General features: G+C 39.0%; 1 protein-coding gene across 1 annotated transcript; it reads right to left on the bottom strand.

The window, feature by feature from the left end:
• Positions 1-387: 387 nt before the first annotated feature.
• SCNN1G (sodium channel epithelial 1 subunit gamma) lies at positions 388-27258 on the bottom strand. The gene is made up of 13 exons (XM_075831430.1): positions 25081-27258; positions 20481-20810; positions 12011-12311; positions 10185-10378; positions 8515-8618; positions 8247-8410; positions 7090-7188; positions 6283-6400; positions 5749-5827; positions 5128-5185; positions 4004-4065; positions 2746-2821; positions 388-2579 (listed from the first exon to the last, which is right to left on the bottom strand). The coding sequence occupies exons 2-13, from the start codon at positions 20801-20803 to the stop codon at positions 2193-2195; spliced, it is 1965 nt and encodes a 654-aa protein (XP_075687545.1). The 5' UTR covers positions 20804-20810; positions 25081-27258; the 3' UTR covers positions 388-2192.
• Between the last annotated feature and the right edge of the window lie 452 nt (positions 27259-27710).

The raw sequence follows: 27710 nt of genomic DNA, 5'->3' as shown, positions 1-27710 counted from the left end.
AGTTCTATATGTGTATGTGTCTATGATTATCCATTACCCTGGTTGAATGTGATATATGTTCCTCCAATGGAGGTAAGGACCACATTTAGACTCTCATAACATGGCAGGTTGACAACCATAAATATAAGCTTTAAAAATTGAGAAAATCATCCAAACATGGCTAGTTGGGGTTCCCTTAGGGCTCGAAATGAGTGATATAAAGTAATATAGGGGTTTTTCACAACAGTGTCATGATAGGCTAAAATATATTTACCCATAAGAAGCTTAATTTTTTTCAGGAACACATTAACTCAACCCAACCCCCAATGACTGAAGGGTCATAAATCTAGATGGTTGCAAGCTAACCAGTTCATAGGTAGTGTTCGATTCATTGACACGCAGTCACACTTGTTCACAAGACTTTATTTAAAAAAATATTCACTTCAAACTATGTTCAATATAACATCATATGCATATATGCCTCATACATATATATGAATTCCACCATGTATCGTTAAACTTTACTATGTGCGTATACCAACTCTCATGCCCAAGTTGAGGCACGCGATAATTAAAACATGGAGTACATTCAACTTTTTTTTTTTTAACCTGAAGGTGCGTACATTGATACAGAACATATAGATTGACCCCTTCTTCTGTGGCCATAGAACAGGCCAATAATTACTGTATATAGCAGCATTTTGTGCACAGCACAATTGTCCCCTAGCATATTGACAACAGTAAAATATAAAACAAATATTATTCTGTAGTCACTTAAAATTGTCAGGATCATTCAAAACTAAAGAGTCATGATTTCGACATTTTAGTAATTGGAAAAATATAGAAGAACGGCGTTAGATGATCTTCGGTTCTCTGTGGCAACCAAGGTTGTAGAGTTTTTGATTTTTTTCTAGAAAAATAATTCATTGGCACCATATGTTGCACCTATTCAAGCGCACAAGCTCTACATTCAGATGGCTCAACATGAAGATCTGGTTAGCTGTTGGTGATTTTGGTTACACATTGTAAACCTGAGGAAGCTACATATGTTTTGATCTTATGAATCCATTTCTTAATTCAACAATGTGGTCAGGATATTCATTCTTATCTCAAGATGGCCATAGACTTTTTGATTTTCCAACCATCCATACCTAGGGTCTTGGTAGCCTATGAACATACCTGGGCCACCATAGGGCACCGGAGGAAGACACAGATTCAATTGAATTTAGAGATCACTGGCGCCGAGAGATCCGGGGCACCAGGAATTAGACCTGGGGCACATATCCCTGGTGTCCAGTGCTATCAATGCTACTGATACATAAAATGTTTTTTAATCATGATCTTTGTAAAGAAACATAAATGGTGTTGTCTATCAGGGTGTCAGTGATATTATAATAGAAACACTTGAATTAACGACACATAAAATGACTGTCAGCTGGTCATTATGACTGAATCACTGCATCTAAACGTTAATATGGCGAGAAAAAAATTCCAACATGTCAATAATATCTTCTGCTTTACAGATTTATATAGATTAGAATTGTTTTGATACTATGCTACGGCCATTTTCAGAATGGTCACATTGGCTAAAGGCTATGGTGTATTTGGCCAACTTACTGATATGAGGGATCTACTAGTATCCAGACAACGACATCAACCTGGATAACCCTTCAGAGGACCAAGATGTGCAAAAAAAAAAATCAGAGTAAGGCTTCGTTCACATCTACGTCAGGACTCCATTCATGAGTTTCATCTGAGCTTTCCGTCAGGGGAACCCATTAACGGAATCCAAACGGAGACAACCGGAAACCATTTGCACCGGATCTGTCACCATTAAAATCAATAATGGTACAAATGGAAACCTATGGTGGATTCCGTTGCTGGGTTCCTCCGACGGAAAGCTCAGATGGAACCCAGTAATAAATATTGACTTTTCCGTCAACACAGTTGCAGCACATTGTGAGGGATAGAAGACCTTCTATAGTAAATAGCGATCTAGCACCATATATAAAACATTAGCTAATGAGAATTTTACATATAAGTAGCCCTGGAGTCTTCCAAAGCAATAAATGTCTCTAGATTGGTTTTCAAACGCAACCAACCCTTATGTAGCTTTAGTTTTCGCATCCCTTTTGAACTATGGCTTCTAAACAAAAGTCTGTACAATAAGGTTTTCTCTTAAGGAAACGTGTCTCCAGAACAAAACGATTACTTTACAATTGTTCTACTTCTATTTCATCGTCAAAGTCGGGAGGATTCTCAATGAAATCTGATGGTATCTGAAGAGACTTGTACAACGGAGGCGGTGTTCTTGGTACTTGGCAGATGTCCGCGTGAGGTAGCTGTAGAGCTGTATTAAACGTAGGTGGATCCTCATCTGTTAAGCAAGGGTTGTCATGACCAACCATAGTGCCAGGGTACTGCCCGATGTCTCGGTCCTTACGATTTTTCCACCATTTAATGAGCTTTTGCCACTTCTGGCGTAAGACCACCCAAAAAGAGTCAATGAGGAATATCTCTACAATCTCAAGAACGCAGACCATAGAACAACTCATCCAAAGTCCCAGTTGACCTCCAAAGTTTGCAAGAAGATTTGAAAGCTATAGAAAGAAAACAAGGTCAGTTAGTCGTTCTGCTTCTAAGACTAAGAAACCTTTAACCTGCAATGGCCATATTTCCTAAGCCCAAAGCGCCCAAGGCCTGAAGTGACAGAAGTAACTAAAACTATGGAGGTTGCGTCACAGGTGGCAGAGCGTGAGGACTTACACTTGAGGAAGGATTTTCATCAATAGTTCTAAGGTTCAAGTCTTGGTAGAAGATGTCAAGATTTGCCAGATCATTTCTAAAAAGATAAAGCAGAAGGAGAATGCTAAGTACGTGAACATATTGAAGCAGGTGCTATCAACTTAAATACTAAGACCATGTGGACCAATTGTGACTAAATTAAGATCAATGCTGTCCTTCCGGTAAAAAAGTCATTATATATATTTAACGGGGCCATGTACAACGTAGGTGAATACATAGTGGATTTCTCCGCTGCTCATAAGTAGGCTTATAAATAATATAAAGTCGACTGCGCTATTGATTCCGTCATTAAAACGGAAACCTGCCGGAATGGTGACGAACGGAAACCATTAGCAATGTTTCTGTCACCATTGATATCAATGGTGATGGAAACGGAAGCTGTGGTTTCAGTTTAACTTTCCATTGCGGGGTTCACCCAATGGAAACCTCCGACGGAACCCCGGAACGGAAAGCCAACGCTGATGTGAACAGGCCCTAATAATTAATTACAAACTGAGCATTCATAGGGATAGTTATTTGATATGGAACCAGCTTTATTATGAGGATGACAGAGAGGTAATGCAATACAGGTGAGATACCAGAGCAGACAAGCAAGATAACGCTGGTGTTACTACATTACGTAACATATATATATATATATATATATATATATATATACATGAAATAATCCTATTGGTTGGATAATTTATCAGTCATACTTAAAGGGGTAGTCCACTTTGTACAGTCCCTTTTTGCTAGAAGGGTTCCCCGACGATAAGCTGATCACAGGACGTCTGGCTGCTGGGAATCTCAGTGATCAGCTGTAAATGTTGGGGAACCTGGCAGTAAGTGTTCAATTTCCTTGCAGCGCCACCACAGGAGAGTTGAAGCATTACACCGTTCCCACTGAAATCAATGGGCTTTCCATGTATTGTATGAACATGTCAGGTCTTCCAGATGCTGCTCTTTGTGCTGGCTAATAGGTTAGGGTCCTGAACGAGGGACCCCTTTGTTTAATTCCAAATTCTTTAATAGGGTATTTGAAATTGGGTTTTCTAAACCAGACATCCCCTTTGACAATTATTCTTGGCTATTGTTGCTACAGTATTAAAACAACAATTGGCTGGGGATTTCTCTTTTAGGGCAACGAAAATGTTGAAAGGTGATTAACCCTAGTGAAAGCTATTGATCTTAGTTTCTCTTTTCGTCTATGGCGCTTGAGGTATCTGCAGAGACTTACTTGGTCAGATTTTTGCCTAATCGGCTCCCTAGCTCCCAGGACAGAACTCGCAGTGTCCACTCCTGATTGAAAAGATAGAAAATATAAAAACTGTCAGATAATAAGGTTGATTCTCCTAGGTAAAGCTAATTATAGACACAGATCCATTTCCATAGACACACAGGTATAGGGTACTTAATATTCGCCATATTATCTGTAAACCTTTTCTTTCTTTACTCTTCCTTAAAGGGGTTATCCAGGCATGGACAGTTGATGACCTATCCACAGGATAGGTCATCAGTATATGATCGGTGGGGGTCCAACACCCGGAGCCGGCACCGATCAGCTGCTCCGGCTGCCTCCGGGCATTGGATGTCCATGCCAAAAGCAGATGGCTCCGACCACTGCATAGTGGCCGTGCTGTAGAACGGCAACTCTGCTCCTATTCACTTGAATATTGCAGTACAGCAGCTTGGCTGCTATTCAAGGACTGGAGCCATCTGCTTCTGGCATGGACATCCGGTGCCCGGAGGCAGCTGATCGGTGCAGGGTCCGTGTGTTGGACCCCCACCGATCATATACTGATGACCTATCCTCTGGATAGGGCATAGGTCATCACTTGTCCGTGCCTAGACAACCCCTTTAAGAAATCACTACTTAAGTCCTTTGTACATGGCCAAATTATGGATCCGTGCTGTATATATCCGTAAAAAGGGGCCCATGGGCGTATACTGCACCACCGTGGGCCTCCAATTTCATACAGAGGAACATAGAGGCAATCTCCTATGGATTCTGTGACAATGTTGTATTATGGAGGTATTTTGCCCTAGAAGGATTGCTACTAAGGGAGAATATGGTACCTCGTGGGGCCCAATGGGATGCCTATGCGCCCATAATACGTATACGTAGGGACTTCATGTATTATACGGGGTCTGTACACATGGTAATGACGGGTGCCTGGACTGTTAAACTAGATGTCACATTTAGAGGGGTTTTTCACTTTTCCTTAGAGAAGGTAAAGACACTCCCAAAGGACACATGCCATAGAGATCTGATGGTTTTCTTAAGTAGGAGCAATGGTAAGCATCTCTTGTATGGTTAGCTTTTAGAAAAACATCAGTTTGAAGGGACCACGATCGTCTTACCTCCGCACTTAATGAGGGCCATTTAGCCACACTTCTTGTAAATGTCCATTCTTTAAAACTGAAAAGACAAAAATATATATTCTGTTTATATGCGTGTCTAACACATCATTTCCTATAGCAACACACAAGACATGGCTAGAGAAGAACAAAAGAGGTACAGTAACCAGAGAAGTCCTGGGGGAGATGGAAAGGATCAAGAAGCAAACTGGCAAGGTCAGCTGGAGCCAACCAATTGTTCTTGTTCCTGTTAGGTAAGAATAATTGCTAAGAGTTAAGAAGTCTCAGAATTCAGATGTGGTTCCAATTTATATATATATATGACTGCTTAAAGGAAAACTCTGGGCACAACTGATACACTGTGTTATGTCTAGAGCAGTGCCTGAGGGGGCGGAGCTTGACACAGGAATTCTCTCACTGGTGTTTTTGGAATTCGTGTGTCATGCTCCACCCCCTCAGGCACTATACTAGGCTCTGATGCAGTGTCTGGAATGTTCCTTTAAATAGGTAGGAGCCTGGCAAAGCTCTTTGGCAACCTGTATGGGAACTGCGATGGCAGTTGTCTTGTGTAGCCACAGGGAAGAAGCAAATATAACTAATACATGCATTCAGTTTTAATCTCACCTGCAAGACTCGCGGCAAATACTCTGACATCCCATCTCTTCCTGGACAAATTGTTTATGCAGCTGAATGTAACAATACACTGGAAAAACACAAGGGGGAGAATGAAATAAGTAAATGATCAATAGTCGGGTTTAGAAAACTATTATCATGAAACTATATATATAGTTAAACAATTCTGAAAAAAACAGCCTTCCCTTTATAATCCTAATAACTTAACGCTGTCTCATCGTTTCGATTTTGTAAAATTGGGAATTCAATTTCAAAAGCGACTTTAGCTCTCTTCATCCTGAGCCGCCTGGTTCATGTATAGAATGATGGAGCTACAGTAGACTGTCATCTGCTCCACCATCAGTGGCTCAGGAATTGACTTGCCATGCGCTAAGTGATGTCACTAGTTCCTGTGAACTATTTGGCTGTAACCATATGACTGCCTTTTGTCATCATTCCAATTGATTGTAAACAAAGGTGCAAATTACTTTAACTTTATAATTTAGCTCTTTCAAGAAAACAAATGATATTAAGAAAACAACTTACTCCAACTTGGGAATTCATCATAATTGCAGTATTTCGCCCCTTCGGGCAATGGCTGGTCATAGTGGGCACATCCGCAGGTTTTCACCATCTCCTTCTGGAAACACGAGTACAGGCAGATCTGCGTGGAGTATGGACATACATATATTATTTAATGTGTAACATAGATGCTAAGCACTTTTTGGCAATTGTTAATTGTTAGATATCCAAGGAACTGGCATCATAATATTTATCTGTCTTTCCATTCATCCATCTATCCATCATTCCATCTTCTCATCTATCAATTAATCTTTCCATCTACCCATCTTTCCATCCATTAATTAATCTATCTATCTATCTATCTATCTATCTATCTATCTATCTATCTATCTATCTATCTATCTATCTATCTATCTATCTATCTATCTATCTATCTATCTATCTATCTATCATCTATCTTTCCATCTAATAATTAGTCATTCCATCTATCCATCTTTCCATCTTCTCATCTATCCATCTATTAATTCATCTTTCCAGCTATCCATCTATTAATTAATCTTTCCATCCATCTTTCCATCCATCTTTCCAGCTATCCATCTATTAATTAATCTTTCCATCCATCTTTCCATCCATCTTTCCAGCTATCCATCTTTCCATCCATCTTTCCATCTATCCATCCATCTTTCCATCCATCCATCTTTCCATCTATCCAGCTATCCTTCTTTCCATCTATCCATCCATCCATCTAGATCTCTCTCATATACTGTATATCTAGCTATTTATCTCGCCAGTGTATATTATGCAAATATATTTTTAGAACCTGGCATTCACCTGAAAGGTATATTTTTTGTTGTACAGGTTTTGAACAGGGACGTCACTTCCATCGATGGTGCAGTCGCTATACGGACTACTTAACTTTGTAGATTCCGTCTAGAAAACAAAAAAATAATATTAGAATATATCCTTTCATTACTGGTCTATATTTTCTCCAAGTCATTTATAATCTTATCTCTACAATCCAGAACTGCCTGACAGACCTGACAGACACCAATTACCTGGCATCATATTTAACTAAACCTAATTCTTGCTGCTGCTATGTGGACTTCGGTAGCATCATTTGTTCATGCTCAGCTCCAGTGTGTCATGCTATCACACATCATTATATAAATCACATCCCCTGGAACAACTGTATCAACCATTATATGGAAGATTGAAAAAGAAAGACACCATATTGTCCTTGCATCAGGTTGTCTAGATTATTCTATGGCAGTGATGACATAATATGGTGGTCTTACTAATAGGTTTCTATTACCCTCATTGATTTCAATACAGAGATGAACCCATTCATTTTTTACATAGTCGGGGTCCAAGCTTTTGGACCTCTACCTGTGTGGCCCTTATGACATAATGTAAATAATTGTATTCTCCATGAAATATCAATTCTGGAGCATCTTTACTTGTGCCGTTCCTCTATTATTCCTCCTAGAAATTTATGAATAAATTGACTGGGTGTTACCAGTTGGAGGCGTGTTTCTACACAGGCTGAAACTGTCCAATCAGTACTGACAGTGTGAGACTGTGTAGGAAACGCCCCTTGGACAAGGGGAATGGTTACACCGTTGGGAATGTATTCATAAATTTCTAGGAGGAATAACAGAGGAATGGAACGACGCAGGGATCTAAGAAAAGATGCACTAGAATTGTTATTTCATGGGGAATACAAGTATTTACTAAAATAGACATGTCAGGAGAGGTGATAGACCCTATTTAAGTCATCCAGAAAGTCCAGTCCATATAATAGTAGTCAGAGGCCACAGAGTAGACCAAGTCGAGCTGAGATGTGAAAACAGAAGAAGTCTTGAAGTATCACAACCATCTTGAGGGCCAGTTGGACTATACTGCTCTAGTAGAACCTCATGATTGTGGACGTGTAGTGTATAGTTACAACACAATTCAAGGGTTACACAAATCAAAAATCCTTCACCTACCAGTTGCATCCCAATAGAAGTTTCAGTAGCCGTCTCAAGTTCCGTCCCTGATTCTTCAATGAATGGAAAATCATTTTGATCATGCACTAGTAACTTGACACCTGCTGCTGTGGCCAAGAATGGGTTGTAATCTTCTTCATCAGTGTAGATGACCAATTTCAGCCCTACGGTCAAAGAGCCCCAAGATTGTTAATATAGAGACTGCACCCTTCTGGCAACAGCTAATATATACTTTACAAAATGTATGCAATAACGAACGGGTTCTTACCAGCCTCGGCACCACCCATGGAGGACTCCAACAACTGTCCCTGTTGTTGATCATTGAAGGTGTAGCAGTTGCCATATAGTGAGTGGTGGAAAAGGGTAAAGTTCCTGTGTTGGAAATTAACACAGTCTTAGCCTAAATTACAACGTATAGTGCAAAGTTCAACTATCATCTACAAGAAGAGACAGACATCTCGCGATAGGGATAATGTTCTTAAAAACATTGGCTATCAACTCACTGGTATGGAAACCTAATTCCTGAGGTTTAACATCAAAATGGGGCCCCTTCCTTTACCACCACATCCCATGATTAGAATTTGAAACCCCCTTACAATGCGTTGTAGAAGAACACAGTAGTGTGCTACTCCCTTTACGAATGTTGCCAATAAGGAAGGGTTAACTCCAATGTTGGAGAATTGGACTTAGGACTTTCCATAGAAATGGACTTCGAGTGATTGTCCAAATACAGTATACATCCAGAGGACTACCTTCACCGTATCCACAGTATATATTTCAAGGTCCAAGGTGACTACAGTTCTGGCCGCCTATCTCACCACTTGGTCACTTCCAGATTATGAATGAGTCACACGCTAATCGGATCTACTATTCCGAATAGCAGTAGGCTGAAGACACTCACTACATACTTGGACACTCCAAAAACAAGGACTTTTCTTCATTAAACAAATGAATTTGTGGATTTTTATGTAATTGCTATTAGTTGTTCATGCCTACAGAGGATTCATATCCGGCATTGTCTAGATTACAATACACCGCCATTATCTGGAAATTTGCATAAGGCCGTTATTAAAATATGTTAATGCTGAACTGGATCGGTGAGTGACTGATCTATAATAACCCTGTGTAATCGACATTTCTCTTTCTTTACATTGCGTATTCTGTAGAAAACGTGACTGGACCTTGCACGAAAATGGACTCTACTGTCCTACCGGTCCCAAGCTCTCCAAGCACATTTGTGAAAATTTACGGAAATGCTCTGATTTCTGTAACTGGAGAATTCAGCCATAGGTATCCATTGTCAAGCATATGGAGAGTTGTCTTTTGTCACCCGGTCACAGAATAAGCATACAGCTATAAACCGGCATTTCCTGTTCTCCCATCTGTCAATCTTGTGTTTGTTAAGTCATATTCCTGTGCCTTTTCTGCTTACTTGGAATAGTACATAAGGAAATAATGCAAACACTCTGCGGTAGGAATGTCCACATGACAGCCCACATGACAGCCCACATGCATTAAGAAAGCTAGGAATGCAATCTTCTGTTCTTGGCAGATCTATTGCAGAAACTAGTCTGACTGAAAAAAAACAATTCCAGACATCTAAATGGGGTTGATCCTGCAGCATGTGCATGGATTTTTGCAAACCCCGTTGAGATATTTCGGCAACAAATCTCCGACATGTGAATATAACCTTAGGGTTTTCGTTTACTTGAACGGAGACAGCTATCAGTCATAAAATAGCTATAGTATAATAATACAAGATGAGATTTTGAAATACAACATACAGCCTTAAATTTGGGGGAGGGGGGGGGGGGTCTACAAAATAGTTTATAAACATTGTCTCAATGTAAAGAAAAGTACCCTAAAAAAAATAAAAATCGAAAATAATTCTCTTGGTATAGGACTGGGAAAAACAAAATAACTGGATATACTACTAACCGAGAATCACAGGGCATGCCGTCAAAAATACAAGTGACCAACAGCTCATCAGCTGAATATCCCATCTCAATCTTCTTCTCCATAGGTATTTTTGCCAGGATGTTCATATAGTGTAGCCGGTACCAGTCCTGGATTGCGTTGATGGCCGAACTAAAAGTAAATAATGCGCAGTCGGTGACGTTGATATAATCGCACTGTGGCAAGATAAAAATGGGAAAATGTCATATATCAATAAATAAAAAATAAATAAAAACAATAATAAATGAAATAGCAAACAAATGATACACATAATGTGATTAAAAAAAAGATACAATTAAGGTTGGAATAACAAGATCCGACTGCAAAAGTCAAATGAAGGTCGAATCTTTTAAAACGTACCTTAAGTTTATGGAAATACTTGCAAATCATAAGATTATATTCGGTAAAGACTCTGAACCAACAAGGGGTGCTTGAAGATGTGAGCTCAGAGTTAAAGTGCAGCTAAACGTTTGACAAACTTCTGACATGTTATAGTGACATGTCAGAAGTTTGGATTGGTGGGGGTCCGAGCACTGAGACCCCCACCAATCGCTAGAACGAAGGAGCTGAAGCGCTCGTGTGAGCCCTCAGCCGCTTCGTGTCGATTCGGCTTTTTCCGGAAAGCCGATGTATCGGAGTACAGGCTCATAGTCTGTCTATTGAGTACGTACACCAATATATTTATTTTCGGAAAAAAACGAACAGACACGAAGCGGCAGAGAGCTCACACGAGTGCTTCAGCTCCTTCGGTCTAGCGATTGGTGGGGGTCTCAGTGATCGGACCCCCACCAATCCAAACTTCTGACATGTCACTATAACATGTCAGAAGTTTGTCAAACGTTTAGCTGAACTTTAACTCTGAGCTCACATCTTCAAGCACCCCTTGTTGGTTCAGAGTCTTTACCGAATATAATCTTATGATTTGCATTCTGGGAGATATAGACAAACACCCGCAGTACTGTACAGTAATCCGGTGAAGAGAATAATTATATTTCCCACAAGGCAATGCAGCAGAGTATATGGTACTATAGGAATTATATGCATAGCTAAGCTTCTAAGGGGTGTGTCTGTCAGCACAGCGTTGACTGATTCCAAGTAGAAATTAGACAAATTTTAAATGCAATTGTGAATATGAATTAACCAAAAGACATGTTATGTAGATCCCGTCCAGGACTTCAACTGTAAAATGGCGCAGTCCCTGTACAGTGGAGTGTCTACAGGTCCATATTACGGATCTGTAGACACTCTTTGTACTGCTACCTGGTATTATGATGATGCTTTGCATTCTCTCCTAGAAGAAATTCTGTGAACATGTGAAAAAACACGTGTGCCCCAGATTTTATATATACGGCTTAGGCACAGTATGCAACCATAGCAGTCTATGGGAATAGTTTCACGGACCGATACAACATAAATCCATATATTTTGGCTACGTACATGTATCTCTATGGCAGTGCACAGAGGCTGTATGGCTTCCCAGTACGGAGCTCTCCAGTTCTGATGGATAAGTTCTGTCGGGTGCCGTGTGTACGGAGCAATTCTGCCCTACAAGTAATGCATCTAGGGTAGAATGGCTCCATATATATGGTATCCAATGGAGAGTGCCACCATTTTTGGATTCGTACAGAATCGAACAAAAACAACCTCCATATGCCTCCGTATGTCATCGGTGGTACAGTACAGCACAATGTACCTCTATGGCAGCTCTATTATGACTCAGAGCCGAAATATGGCCGTGTGCATGATGCCCAAGTCGGAGATCTTTTAGAAAGCATAAGAGAAAGTGGAGAGCGGTCTGTATTAATTACCATCTTGTAGCCCACAATGTTCCCAGGAGCCGTGTCTGTATTCCTGGGAATGACTCTGGCGTTCATTCTGCTCCTTTTCCGTGTGGGAATCTCTTCGGTATCGATCTCATCGCCATTTATGTTTTTCACCTCAAACAATTTAATCTTTTTGAGAAAATCAAACTCCTCTGCCGGGATTTCTAGTGGTGTCTCCGCATCTCTGCGCCTGCGACTTTGGGATTTTGTATATCCATATATTTTATTGAGCGTATTCACAGTCTCTGTTTCCAATCCGCCCACATATTGTTTAATGGTACTATACCTGCAAAAATAATGTATATTTATTATAGATCGTACAAGTCAAGTGCAATCAGTCTAGAGCGGTGTTCTTCAATTTGTGGCTCCACAGCTTTTGTGAAAGTTACAATTCCCAGCATGTCCCGACAACTGCAGGATTCTTGGCGTTACAGTTTTGTTAGGCAGGTAAATAAATTCTAGTTGCCTGCAGCCACCACTAGAGGGAGCCTAGGAGCTTACTGCATACTGTTTATATACTCCCCCTAGTGGTCGCTGCAGTCAGCCACAATTTTAACAATTAGCTCTATGACTATACATAGGATTTAAAGCTTTATTTTTTTAAAACGGATATTTTAAAATGAATTAGCACAGAATGCCGGACCAAAAAATGACATGGTGTTAGAAGGTGGAAATTCACTTTGACTCCCTAAGAAATAGTTATATCTAATGCAGGGCCTGAGGGGGCGGAGCATGACACAGGGATTCTCTCTTTGATGTTCTTCCTGTGTCATGCCCCGCCCCCTAACAACCTGCACTAGTAATAACACAATGTATCGATTTTGCCTGGATGATTATATAAAATATAGATTCAAATAGTTCTAGAGAAAATGGATACAGACAATAGATATTGTAAGAGATATTTTTTTTAAAATTCTGAATGTTTATTAGGCAAAACACGTTATTAGTGTTTAAAGGACAGAGGAAGTTGTTACAATGTATTACTTTATACAATAGCCTGAGGATATAGAAACAGGAACAATGCATTCCTTCATCTCATCTATAACCGCGGGTTATATAAAGCAGCTACAATATTCTCACGTCTGTGTATCGTTCCTGCAAGGAACTGACGGCACTTACAGATGACGCGATGTATTTTCTTATTTGCACTGTATGTGAAGGATGAATGAAGAAGAAGCAAGGCTTTCATCTAGTATTAGCTATAATATATTTAGCATTTAGATAGCAGGGAGAGATATTCTTGAATTGGATTTGTAAGTAGATAGCAAATAAATTTCCTTTCTTCCAGTCCTAATGGTAGATAATCACAGACGCGAACTGTCCATCATATCCTGGGACATATCAGATTTTAAAGGGTATGTCCAACTTTCAGAACACTTTTGCAGTTCAGAAATAGATATAATCTATATAAAAAGTTGAGTAACTTTGTAAATATCTTAATTACTTATGCTGTACTGATCCTGAGTTACAGCCTGTATTATACTCCAGAGCTGAATTCATAATTCTACAGATTGCTATAACAGACAGCAAGCTTGTCCACAGACACAACCCTAACAGCTTAGCTGAGCTTCTATAATGCAGTGAGACGGTTATTTCTTCTTACATTAGATCACTCTATCAGTGCTCATCGTACCCCCTCACCCACAGTATTATCAGAACCTTGATCAGAGTGTCCAATCCATCAAACTCACTCCCCTACCTCAATGGCGCCCTAGGCAGCCGTCTACTCTGCCGACCCCTTGTCCTGACCTTGCCAACCCCTCGTCCTGACCCTGCACTCTACAGTTCATTGTATATGGACTACACTTCACAGAATGCAAATCATCAGTGCAAGCTCTTTGCAGACACTGAAAAAGCAGAGAATGCTGGTAGATTTCAGCTCTGAAGGCACCAGAATTGTGAATGCAGCTCTTGGCTACAAGATACCTCATGTAATATATTTACAAGATATGATTTACTAGATACACCGGATGCAATAAAACAACGGGTAGTAAATGCTATATCCAATGGCATACATAGAGCAGGGTGGTCCCCATTGCAGAAATTAAAACGCGGCTCCCTTTTGTAGGAGAGAAGGGTGTCATGACTCTCTGGCCATTTTCCTGTCATTTATTTGCTAATGTTGCTGTGTAGAGGGGAGTGGTGGATAGAGCTAGTCTGAGCTGGGGCCCCTTTTTTCATGGGCCCCATAGCAGCTGCTTGGTCTGCCACCATGGTATGTATGACACTGGTGATATCTCTATGCACGGAGATAAATTACTACCCTGCTAATTTCAGATTTTACTTAGATGTGGGAACATGTGTGTCTATGCCTCTTTAATTGAAAGTTCCCGTGCTTCCTGAGACGTGTGATCAACAAACGTGTCTGGACATCACGTGAGATCACAAAATACCGACACGGCCTTAGATGCAGGCAATGATTCAGCCCTTTCACAAGTACACAATTATACTCCCAAGTCATAATTACTTTGCATGAGATAACAATTATATATTTAAAGCGTTGAATTTCATTTTTTTCCCTCTTCTAGATCTATATTTATAACATAGGAACTGTCTAAACCAAATCTCAAGTCAAAACGGAAAACCTGATGATGATCCCTTAATCCTTATGTGTTGTCACTTCACTTATAAGTTCAGCTGACTTCTCCTGCCTTCAGTTAATCAAACAGGTAGTAGCTATCTGACATCTACTTCCTGTCAGCCATATTAGCTATCAAAGACGAATATCTCTGTCACCAGGTCACTCAGAGAACCCAACCCCTTTCTCTCCCAGTTTTTCTTAGCAACCAATCACAGTGAGAGAACACCTCCCTCTCATTGTGCAGAGACATTGCTGATTGTGGAAAGTTTTGTAGTCGTTTTTATAAATCTTCTACAATATCTTTTTGATAAAAAACATAAATGTTTCCCAAATTGCTGCTTCTTGCCGTACCATGCACAGTAAGGCAAAGACCCTGCATGGCCTCATGTCTTTCTTATATACATTAAGTGCAGGGCAGATAGCATCTATGTGCATGTTTTTAAGTAACATACCATAAAACCAGTCCACTTGTACTTTTTAAGTGCTCCGTTGAAGAATGTGTTACATTATGTGTAAAGGATAAACACATATTTCACATACATCAAGTTCACTACAGAGGCCGGGACAGGTGGAGTTGTAACAAAGACTCCGACTACTTCGAGCAAGACAAAAATAAAGAATTTCCTATATACAGTATGTACATAGACTACGGGGAGCTTCCACAATTGGGTGCTTTTTCCATACCGTCACACCACTCTCCTGTTACCGGACAACCTGGTGCTTGTCTGCCCAATTTTTGTCCTTTTTCTAAACCATTGGAGAAGACTTTCTACAGTGGCCTTCAGATGGTCGATCCATCCCTAGCAAGTTCACCCTACCAATAAGAAGGGGTGACAGGGCCAAGCTGAGCTGTCCCCAAGAGGAGAGCAAAAATTCAGTAGACCCCACGTGGTGGAATGACCCACACAATACAATAATCAGGATCATTATAGAAGCCACAGAAATCAATACACATTAGATGAACGTCGGCCAAACCTGATTACTTTCGGCAGAACCGGCCAACTATCTTATGTGAATGACAGTGTCCCGACAGAGCCGAGCGTGCATGTGTATGAGGGGGTCAAGAGGAGTAACTATTGGCCGAATGGGCATTTGGCCGACAGCTATCTGACTGTATGGCCGGCCTGTTTCACGCAGCCGTAATACAGCAGCAATTTCCAGACCACCTGCAAGTCTACTGAAATAAGCTTAGATCACTATAGGGTTCCACAGTGATCTAAGATCGGTTTAGTAGAACTGCGGGTGTTCCGGGCTTAATACAGATGTTAGTCACTATAACACCATATTCTCGACAGTATCATACAAAATCCCAAATCAAATAACTAGAAAAAACAACAACAATCGTTAAGGCCCCCACTTACCATGTGCCATTTATAGTACTGGTGCCTTCTTATGTGGCAGACGGGCCTTTAGACCTCCTAGGGTACCATAGCCCAGGTGTGACTGCTACCTGTTCACCCCCTATAGCTATGCCCCTGGGATCCATGTTGTGTACAACACCTATAGGCCCATACTGTACCTCTGTGTGACTGATTTTATATTGAGGCACACTGTTTTTTTCTCCATTGGCTGTTGTATTATAGAGGTAGAAGTGATACCTCACAGAGACAATATAGTGTGGCCCATTGAGGGTTTATGGGTCTGTTATATGGAACCTAATGGACCCTGTGTGCTGCCATACAGGGTCCATGCACATAGGTTATGCCCATATGTCCGCCAGTGCTTCAGACACCAGCTCTCCTGAGTTTGACCATCACTAGTTGTGGCTCGGTCTACAGGTCGGCTTCACCCAGTTCCTTGACCAAAAATGGGAATAACTCTCTAAGAACTACAGTTTACTAAGGACTACTGAGAACCAAGCCAAAGGAGGGAGCAGCCGTGAGGCGATTACACTCAACCATCCTGGAGTCCCAGTCTGGGATCCCGTCCAAACTCCTTGTGACCTTACTCAACTGAATTGTCTCCTACGGTTCCTAAAACTATTGTAAGCTCAGTAGTACGGAGAAAAAAAATGATAAATTGATAGCAGAATGTGAATTTATGTTTCATCTGACATTTTGTTCCTAGAAAAAGTAAATTCCAGAACACACGCACTGAATAGTGAAGTATCCCGGGGCACAGATCGCACCCTGACAACTGTATATTCAACATAAAAACGGCTGTTTGCTATTAATAAGCATATCATATAATACCACAATATAGAATACATAGGATAGCTCTTGATCCTATATCTTCTGCCATAGACACAAAAGGGCTGAAAGTGCTCTGGGCTGCGAGTAGTGATATAAAGGGGATGTTCACTATGGAAAATTCATATATGTTTTAGAAGAGTTCCCCCACAATAAACTGATCACAATGCGTTACAAAGCTGGATTACAGTGATCAGCTGTAATCATTGGAAAAATGGCAAAAAGTGTTCCATTCCCCTGCAGCGCCACCACAGGAGACATGAAGCATTACATAGAATTTATTAAAATCAGTTGTCTGTCCGTCCGCGTAATGTTCTAGCACCTTTCTAGGTTTACTGTATGAGTTACCATCAGCTTTGATTATAAAGTATGAACTTTTCCAACCTATGTAGCTAAAATATATGTTTACTTGGATATAGATGCTAAAATATATGTATACCTGGATTTATATGTTAGGATATATGTATACCTAACTATAGATGCTAAAATATGTTTACCTGGCTATAGATGCTGAGATATACGTATACCTGGATATATATGCTAGGATATATAAGCTCTTGCGAGCAGGGTCCTCACTCGTCAGGTTTGAATTGTAAATTAACTGTGTCACTATGTAATGTCTGATATTGTTTGTTTCATAGTCCCTCTAAATTGTAAAGTGCTGCGTAATATGTTGACGCTATATAAAGATTATTATTATTATTATTATTATTACTACCTGGATATAGATGCTAGGATATATGTATACCTGGATATAGATGCTAGGATATATGTATACTTGGATATAGATGCTAGGATATATGTATACTTGGATATAGATGCTAGGATATATGTATACTTGGATATAGATGCTAGGATATATGTATACCTGGATATAGATGCTAGGATATATGTATACCTGGATATAGATGCTAGGATATACTTATACCTGGATATAGATGCTAGGATATATGTATACCTGGATATAGATGCTAGGATATACTTATACCTGGATATAGATGCTAGGATATATGTATACCTGGATATAGATGCTAGGATATATGTATACCTGGATATAGATGCTAGGATATATGTATACCTGGATATAGATGCTAGGATATATGTATACCTGGATATAGATGCTAGGATATACTTATACCTGGATATAGATGCTAGGATATATGTATACCTGGATATAGATGATAGGATATATGTATACCAGGATATAGATGCTAGGATATATGTATACCTGGATATAGATGCTAGGATATATGTATACCTGGATATAGATGATAGGATATATGTATACCAGGATATAGATGCTAGGATATATGTATACCTGGATATAGATGCTAGGATATATGTATACTTGGATATAGATGCTAGGATATATGTATACCTGGATATAGATGCTAGGATATATGTATACCAGGATATAGATGCTAGGATATATGTATACCTGGATATAGATGCTAGGATATATGTATACCTGGATATAGATGCTAGGATATATGTATACCTGGATATAGATGCTAGGATATATGTATACCTGGATATAGATGCTAGGATATATGTATACTTGGATATAGATGCTAGGATATATGTATACCTGGATATAGATGCTAGGATATATGTATACCTGGATATAGATGCTAGGATATATGTATACCTGGATATAGATGCTAGGATATATGTATACCTGGATATAGATGCTAGGATATATGTATACCTGGATATAGATGCTAGGATATATGTATATCTGGATATAGATGCTAGTATATACTTATACCTGAATAATGATGCTAGGATATATGTATACCTGGATATAGATGCTAGGATATATGTATACCTGGATATAGATGCTAGGATATATGTATACCTGGATATAGATGCTAGGATATATGTATACCTGGATATAGATGCTAGGATATATGTATACCTGGATATAGATGCTAGGATATATGTATACCTGGATATAGATGCTAGGATATATGTATACCTGAATATAGATGCTAGGATATATGTATACCTGGATATAGATGCTAGGATATATGTATACCTGGATATAGATGCTAGGATATATGTATACCTGAATATAGATGCTAGGATATATGTATACCTGGATATAGATGCTAGGATATATGTATACCTGGATATAGATGCTAGGATATATGTATACCAGGATATAGATGCTAGGATATATGTATACCTGGATATAGATGCTAGGATATATGTATACCTGGATATAGATGCTAGGATATATGTATACCTGAATATAGATGCTAGGATATATGTATACCTGGATATAGATGCTAGGATATATGTATACCTGAATATAGATGCTAGGATATATGTATACCTGGATATAGATGCTAGGATATATGTATACCTGAATATAGATGCTAGGATATATGTATACCTGGATATAGATGCTAGGATATATGTATACCTGGATATAGATGCTAGGATATATGTATACCTGGATATAGATGCTAGGATATATGTATACCTGGATATAGATGCTAGGATATATGTATACCAGGATATAGATGCTAGGATATATGTATACCAGGATATAGATGCTAGGATATATGTATACCTGGATATAGATGCTAGGATATATGTATACCTGGATATAGATGATAGGATATATGTATACCAGGATATAGATGCTAGGATATATGTATACCTGGATATAGATGCTAGGATATATGTATACCTGGATATAGATGATAGGATATATGTATACCAGGATATAGATGCTAGGATATATGTATACCTGGATATAGATGCTAGGATATATGTATACCAGGATTTAGATGCTAGGATATATGTATACCAGGATATAGATGCTAGGATATATGTATACATGGATATAGATGCTAGGATATACTTATACCTGAATAATGATGCTAGGATATATGTATACCTGGATATAGATGGTAGGATATATGTATACCTGGATATAGATGGTATTATATATGTATACTTGGATATAGATGGTATTATATATGTATACCTGGATATAGATGCTAGGATATATGTATACCTGGATATAGATGCTAGGATATATGTATACCAGGATATAGATGCTAGGAAATACAGTATGTATAGGTCTTAGTTGTGACACTCACACGCACAGGTCTTTCCCTGACTAACGTGGTCCTGGTTCTGCAGGGTAAAAAAAAACCAGACCCACCCTCCATAGACACTATTTTGTCGGACCTGGAAAGAAAGTTACTGGCAGACAGAGGCAAAGCTAAACCAGCTGTGAGGACCCCAACAAACAGCTCCTCATATCTCAGCTTCTTAGACCCCTGTGAGTGGGACATGAGAGGCAAGGGCGTAGATACATAAAGGCAGACCATGCGGCTTTAAAGGGTCCCTTGTAGAGAGGGGTCCAGCCTTATCTCCTTTGGCACAACCAGTGCAGGACTCCCCTCTCTAGAGGACCTTCAAGGTTACGAAAGGGCATGGAGGGGGAAACAAACACGATGTCCTTTTGTCCTGGGTGGCAAACCCGGCACCATAATAGGGCCTCCTTTTAACTAATTGGGGGGATGAGACATTGGGGGTAACATAGGTAATCACACCTGAAATTTTGGCTTTGAGAGGTGATTGACTTCAATGATATTGTTGCAAATAAAAGCTGAATTCCCTCAATTCAACCACCCCTTACAATGACAGGAATCCCCAGTTTTCTTACTTGTAGGGGTTCATGTTGCAGATGGTGACGGCAGGAAATGTGATCTTCTGGAAGTTCACGGTGATGGACACACTCACGGTGTAATAGGACATAAGCAGCAAGGCGCACTGCCAGAAGATCAGCGCCACCGCAATCAATGTGAGGACAATCCAAATCCATTTACGTAGACGACCTTTAGACACCACTATTCTGCGGCAGCCGTGCGTGTTGGTGGTCAGGCAGTACCATTGCATCAACTCATACAAGGTTGGAGCTTGGGGACCCGTCACAGGAAGGTTCTTCTTGAGCTTCTGGGTAAGTTTCTTCTTAGGACCGTTAGACATGATGAATCTGGAACACGTAAGATACATTCTTCAATACATTGCAGTCTGCAGCATTTTTTAACTTTCTGCCATACTCAGTTAACCCTTCCTGGCAATCAGGTCTCTTAATATGTGATATGTGGCAGGTCTTCAGCCGTTTGCTTGTATAAGTGCATACCTAGACACACATAGTTCCTTCTCACTCATCAAGCTGAAGCAAAGTTGGCATCAATGATAGATCTTCTGCTCGTTAATGAGTACAGCTCAAGCAGAGCGGAATAGTTTAGATGTAGCAGAGCCCAACCAGACTGAAGGAAACACATTAGGATCGAATGCGATCACATATCGGATTCCAGCATCTTATATTCTTGTTTGATATAAATACACAACCATCTTATTGTCATCAGTTTTAATATTGGGGCGTTACATTGTGTCTGTGGAACGTGGCTGCATTGTGCATTGTGTGCGCGTGCTGAATAATGTGATGCAACTATGTCGTACACGAGCCGATAATTCCTGGAACATTCATGGAACATAATAATTTTGCATTGACAAAATTTAAAATTCTTCACAAATTATAAAACAGAAAATTTATTTGGTTTGTATGTTGGTTCCCCAAAGTCCAAAAGTCTGATTTGGGAAGATCGTGACTACAAGCTCGACAATAAATATCTGCAGTGACCACAATTTGGGATTCCAGAAGAATATCAGAGAGACTTGTGGGGCTCATTGAAAAATGATGAGTGAGTCTATCTATCTATCTATCTATCTATCTATCTATCTATCTATCTATCTATCTATCTATCTATCTATCTATCTATCTATCTATCTATCTATCCCATATCTATCTATCTATCTATCCCATATCTATCTATCTATCTATCTATCTATCTATCTATCTATCTATCTATCTATCTATCTATCTATCTATCTATCTATCTATCTATCTCATATCTATCTCATATCTATCTATCTATCTATCTATCTACTCATATCTATCTATCTATCTATCTATCTATCTATCTATCTATCTATCTATCTATCTATCTATCTATCTATCTATCCCATATCTATCTATCTATCTATCTATCTATCTATCCCATATCTATCTATCTATCTATCCCATATCTATCTATCTATCTATCTATCTATCTATCTATCTATCTATCTATCTATCTATCTATCTATCTATCTATCTATCTATCTATCTATCTATCTATCTATCTATCTATCTATCTATCTCATATCTATCTCATATCTATCTATCTATCTATCTATCTATCTATCTACTCATATCTATCTATCTATCTATCTATCTATCTATCTATCTATCTATCTATCTATCTATCTATCTATCTATCTATCTATCTATCTATCTATCTATCTATCTATCTCATATCTATCTATCTATCTATCTATCTATCTATCTATCTATCTATCTATCTATCTATCTATCTATCTATCTATCTATCTATCTATCTATCTATCTATCTATCTCAATTTCAATGATAAATATTCTGTGTAGTTGATATGAGGCGTATTTTTATGCCACTGAATTAAAAAACTCCCGGTAAAAATACGCTTCGTAAAAAAGAAGGGACACGCCACTTCTTGAAACGTTTTATAAGCTGATTTTCCATTGACGCTGCAAAAAAACGCTTCGAAAATACACCTCAAAAATATGTTTCAAAAACGCTTGCAAAAATCAGTTCCAAAAACGGCTGGATTCAGAGGTTGTTTTCTCTTAAAATCAGTCTCGGATTTTTCTGCTTTACACATCTGCCGTGTGAACGGACCCTAAATGGCCAACTACAGTTCTGCGGTAATACTGTGCTCCAATAAAAAACTCAAGTAGCAAACCCCGAAATCTGACACGTCAGATATAAAGAGGTCATATAAGCGGAGATCGGTGGCACTGGAGAGCTGGCCCCTGGGCATCTCCTTTCCCATACCACCCAAATAGCAGCACTGCCAGGTTAAGGACCGGAGTTAAAAATTATTTTTGACCATGTGAAGCCAAGAAAAAAGTACAAATGACCTGAAGCAAGTAAGATAGTAAGATATTGGGTTTGAGGGTTTCGAGTGACGTTGGGCTTGAATATAGGACAGTGCGCTCTCCTATAAAAGGTATATATATATATATATGATATAAAAGACTCAAAATATATGACGCACCAATAAGACACCAATCCTGCGATATGCTATTAATAAACGCCCCCTTTGTTTTTCCATTGGGGGAAAAGGGGAAAGGGGGGGGGGGGGTCGTTGTTGCGATCACCAAGCCAAAATATAGACCTCACCTGTCTGAGGGATCTGGATGTTGAATGTGAACAGGATCCGTGTCTCACCCTTAGCTCTCATAAAGATTGTCCAAGAATGAAGTGAATGTTCTTGTCTATGCACCTGGCCAGGTCTGGTCTGAAGCAGTAAGGACTAGATCCCATGACAGGTAGAGCCAGTCTGGCCTATTGTACTTATTCTTACTCATAGACTGAAGGAGCTGGGGATGTGAACTCTATAAAGTCATCCTGAGCTATTCATATCCCGCCGCTGTAACATTAGATTCCAGGGCGGAGATGACATGTGGCATTTGGGAGGACCTGGGATAACCTCACTATTATCCCGGAGGAAATTTCTATAGGACGAGCGGGTGCAGCACATGTGGATCTGTATTAAAAATAGCAGCACTCATGACAAAGCAGATTGTGGATGCCAAGAAGACAGTGTGACCGTGGCCGAGCTCATATAATGCTCAGGTGTCACATTGTATATCACAAAAATCCAAAACTATCAAAAGCATCATGTACATTACATCTACTAAGAATTCTGTATACATGTATGATAGATAGATAGATAGATAGATAGATAGATAGATAGATAGATAGATAGATAGATGATAGATAGATAGATAGATAGATAGATAGATATGAGATAGATAGATAGATAGATAGATAGATAGATAGATATGAGATAGATAGATAGATAGATAGATAGATGTGATATATTGATATACAAGTAGATATGATCCTGGAACTCAAAAAGAGGGCAATTGGATAGATAGATAGATAGATAGATAGATAGATAGATAGATAGATAGATAGATAGATACATGATAGATAGATAGATAGATAGATAGATAGATAGATAGATAGATAGATAGATAGATAGATAATAGATAGATAGATAGATGATAGATATATAGAGAGATAGATAGATATTAGATAGATAGATGGAGATAGATAGATAGATAGATAGATAGATAGATAGATAGATAGATAGATAGATAGATAGATAGATAGATAGATAGATAGATAGATACATGATAGATACATGATAGATAGATAGATAGATAGATAGATAGATAGATAGATAGATAGATAGATAGATAGATAGATAGATAGATAGATAGATAGATAGGAGAAGGATAGATAGATAGATTAGATAGGTAGATAGATAGATAGATGATAGATAGATAGATATTAGATGGATGGATGGATAGATAAATAGATAGGTAGATATTAGATAGATAGATAGATAGATAGAGATAGATAGATAGATAGATAGATAGATAGATAGATAGATAGATAGAGATAGATAGATATTAGATGGATGGATGGATAGATAGAGATAGATAGATAGATAGATATTAGATAGATAGATGGAGATAGATAGATAGATAGATAGATGGAGATAGATAGATAGATGGAGATAGATAGATAGATAGATAGATAGATAGATAGATAGATAGATAGATATTAGATGGATGGATGGATAGATAGATAAATAGATAGGTAGATATTAGATAGATAGATAGATAGATAGATAGATAGATAGATAGATATAGATAGATATTAGATGGATGGATGGATAGATAGAGATAGATAGATATTAGATAGATAGATGGAGATAGATAGATAGATAGATAGATAGATAGATAGATAGATAGATAGATAGATAGATAGATAGATAGATGGCGATAGATATTAGATGGATGGATGGATAGATAGATAAATAGATAGATAGGGAGATAGATAGATAGATAGATAGATAGATAGATAGGTAGATATTAGATAGATAGATAGATAGATAGATAGATATTAGATAGATAGATGGCGATAGATAGATAGATAGATAGATAGATAGATAGATAGATATTAGATGGATAGATAGATTGATGGATCTGTGATAGATATTTAGGGGAAGCCATATTTCCCCAATTCTTACAATAAGTCCTCCCTGTCTCCGTGTATTTCGTGTGATATCAGTGACATTATTACATGTTATCACATTGCTCTCACCTGTAGGATCCAGGGTCTCAGTGGCAGGCACAGGAGCTGTGGAGCTGTACAGGAGGCTGCTGCTTGGTTTATTAATCCTTCAGTGCTGGGAATTTTCCATTTGCAGGCTGAGGTTGTGCATCACTGGGCTTCTTTCTTGGCAGCTCCAGGTGCTAGTTCTGCCTACCTGTGATTCACTATCTGCCCCTGGAATCACTGCCTGCCTCTAGTACAGGATCTCCCACATCACTCATAGGCATGGGACTGTGCAGATTTAGTCCTGCAGCGCCTCCTAATGGCTGATGTAGGAAATAACATACTTTTTCTTTTCTATTCTCCCAGTGGTGGAATTTCTGTTTTATTAACTAATATAAAAACTAAGGACACCCACAAAAACATGACACCACTTAATGGGGTGTGATAGATGGAAATCACTCCTACAAGTATCCATACTTACTTAAAAAATATTCTCTGCGATCAAGGCGCAGATTAAAGGGCAATTGCCCCACTATTTAGGGGCCTCCATCAGTCCTGGATGCCCACCTGTTCTGTAAAGGGGTTGTCCCGATGAAATTTAGACTATTAATTAGCTGGAGCAGAGAATTGCTGCATAGAGCATATTTTCTTAGAACTCCTTGCTGTGCCTCTGTTATTCCTCCTGGAAGTGTATATATTGAGAACTGGTTGTTACCATGCTGCTTCTCTGGCAGTGTCCAAACTCATTGAACAATGGCAGACACCGGCCTCTGACAAGTAATAATACCCAGTGGTCAATTTATTTATATATTACCAGGATGTGTAACAGAGGAAAAGCACAACACAAAGTTCAAAGAAACTTATATTTTCTAGTATTACCAGGTGATCAGAGCAAATGCTTTAAAGGGGTTTTCCCCACCAAATATGTTTATCCCCTAGCCACAGAACAGGTGATAAATGTTTGATTGCTGGGGACCCCCACCCCTTTAAAGGAACAGTCCAGATAAAACATATATAGTATTGTTAATCTAGTGGCTATGGGCGTTGCATGGCACAGGGATTCAAAAGATATCCAAGGGTGAATCTCTGTCATGCTTCCCCTCAGGCCCTGCAATAGACATATAATATATGGCCAAAATTATGTGGACACCCCTTCTAATTATTGAGTTCAGGTGTTTCAGTTACACCCATTGCAAACAGGTGCATGAAATCAAGCACAAAGCCATGAAATTGCTAGTAGTATGGGTCATACTAAGGAGCTCAGGGACCCCTTCCCTCCTCATTTTTTAGATTTTATTTGAGCTTTTTCCTCCCCACCTTCCATAAGCCGTAACTTTTTTTTATATGTTTATAGACATGGCCTTTTTTCATGGCACCATTTATTGTACCATGTAATGTACGGTACTAGGAAACTGGAAAAAAATATTTGTGGGGTGGAATGGGAAAAAAACCCCCAGTGATTCCGCTATTGTTTTTTGGGATTCGTTTCTTTGGCGTTCACTCTGCGGGAAAAACAACATGACAACTTTATTCTATAGGTCAATACGATTACGGCGATACCAAATTTATATATATATTTTTTAATGTTTTACTACTTTTAGGCTACATGCACACGTTGCGTATTTTGCTGCGGAATTTACGCACCAAAACCGCAGCAATACGCAGGTAAAAACCGCACCTAGTCCTGAATTTTTCAGTGCGGTTCTTACGTCTAGTTGCATTTTTTCGGTGCGTTTTTATGCGGCGGATTTTGGTGCGATTTTCCTCAGCACTAGGCAGAAACAATTCGCATGTGGCAATGCAAGATAAATTGACATGTTACAGATTTTAAAATACGCACCGCAGGTCAATTTCCGTCCTGAAAAATACCGCAGTGTGTACATGAAATTTCTTGAAAACTCATTGACTGTGCTGGTACTGTATTACTCTGCGGATTTGCTGCATGCAAATCCGCGCAGAAAATTTACAAGGAAAAAGCGAATTGTTGAAAAAAATATTGTTTTGTGCCGCCATATCTTTTTATTTTTCCGTCGATTGAGCGGCGTTAGGGATTATTTTTTGCGGGGCGAGCTGTAGATATTATTGATCCCATTTTGTGGTACATGAGAATTTTTGATCACTTTTCATTCCATTTTTCGTAGGAGATGAGGGGACCAAAAAACAGCGATTCTGGAGTTTCATTTTTATTTTTAATGGTGTTCACCAAGCAGGTTAAATAATGTTATATTGTAACAGTTCTGACTTTTACCAGTTCCATTCATTTTTATTTTGTTTTACATTACATTACATTTGTCAACTTTTAATATTTTTCTTATAGATCAAAAAAACTAAAAAACTGTGTTTAACTTTTTTTTTAGTCCCCCTAAGGGACTTGAACCAGCGATCCGGGATCGCTTGCATGATATACTATTGTATTGCAGTATATCGTGATTTTAACTGGCTCCCAGGAGGGCTTAAAAGGCGTTGAAGGATGGCAGACCTGGGGGTCCGCCATGACTACAATTGGCACCCTGCAATGGTGTTGCGGGAGGACTACTGGGACACTATGGAGACAACCCCTTTACTTTTCCAGCAGAGTATCAGCTAAAAAGAGGGGCCCAGCAGCTGGAATCTCCCTTTACAAAGATACAAGCGGGCAGCGTTTGTGCGTGGTATTTATATAAAATTGCCCTAAG

Source organism: Rhinoderma darwinii, chromosome 6, assembly GCF_050947455.1.
Source record: "Rhinoderma darwinii isolate aRhiDar2 chromosome 6, aRhiDar2.hap1, whole genome shotgun sequence".
NCBI classification, from domain to species: domain Eukaryota; kingdom Metazoa; phylum Chordata; class Amphibia; order Anura; family Rhinodermatidae; genus Rhinoderma; species Rhinoderma darwinii.
The sequence above is the reverse complement of the archived record's forward strand: the minus strand, read 5'-3'. Positions and strand labels throughout refer to the sequence as shown.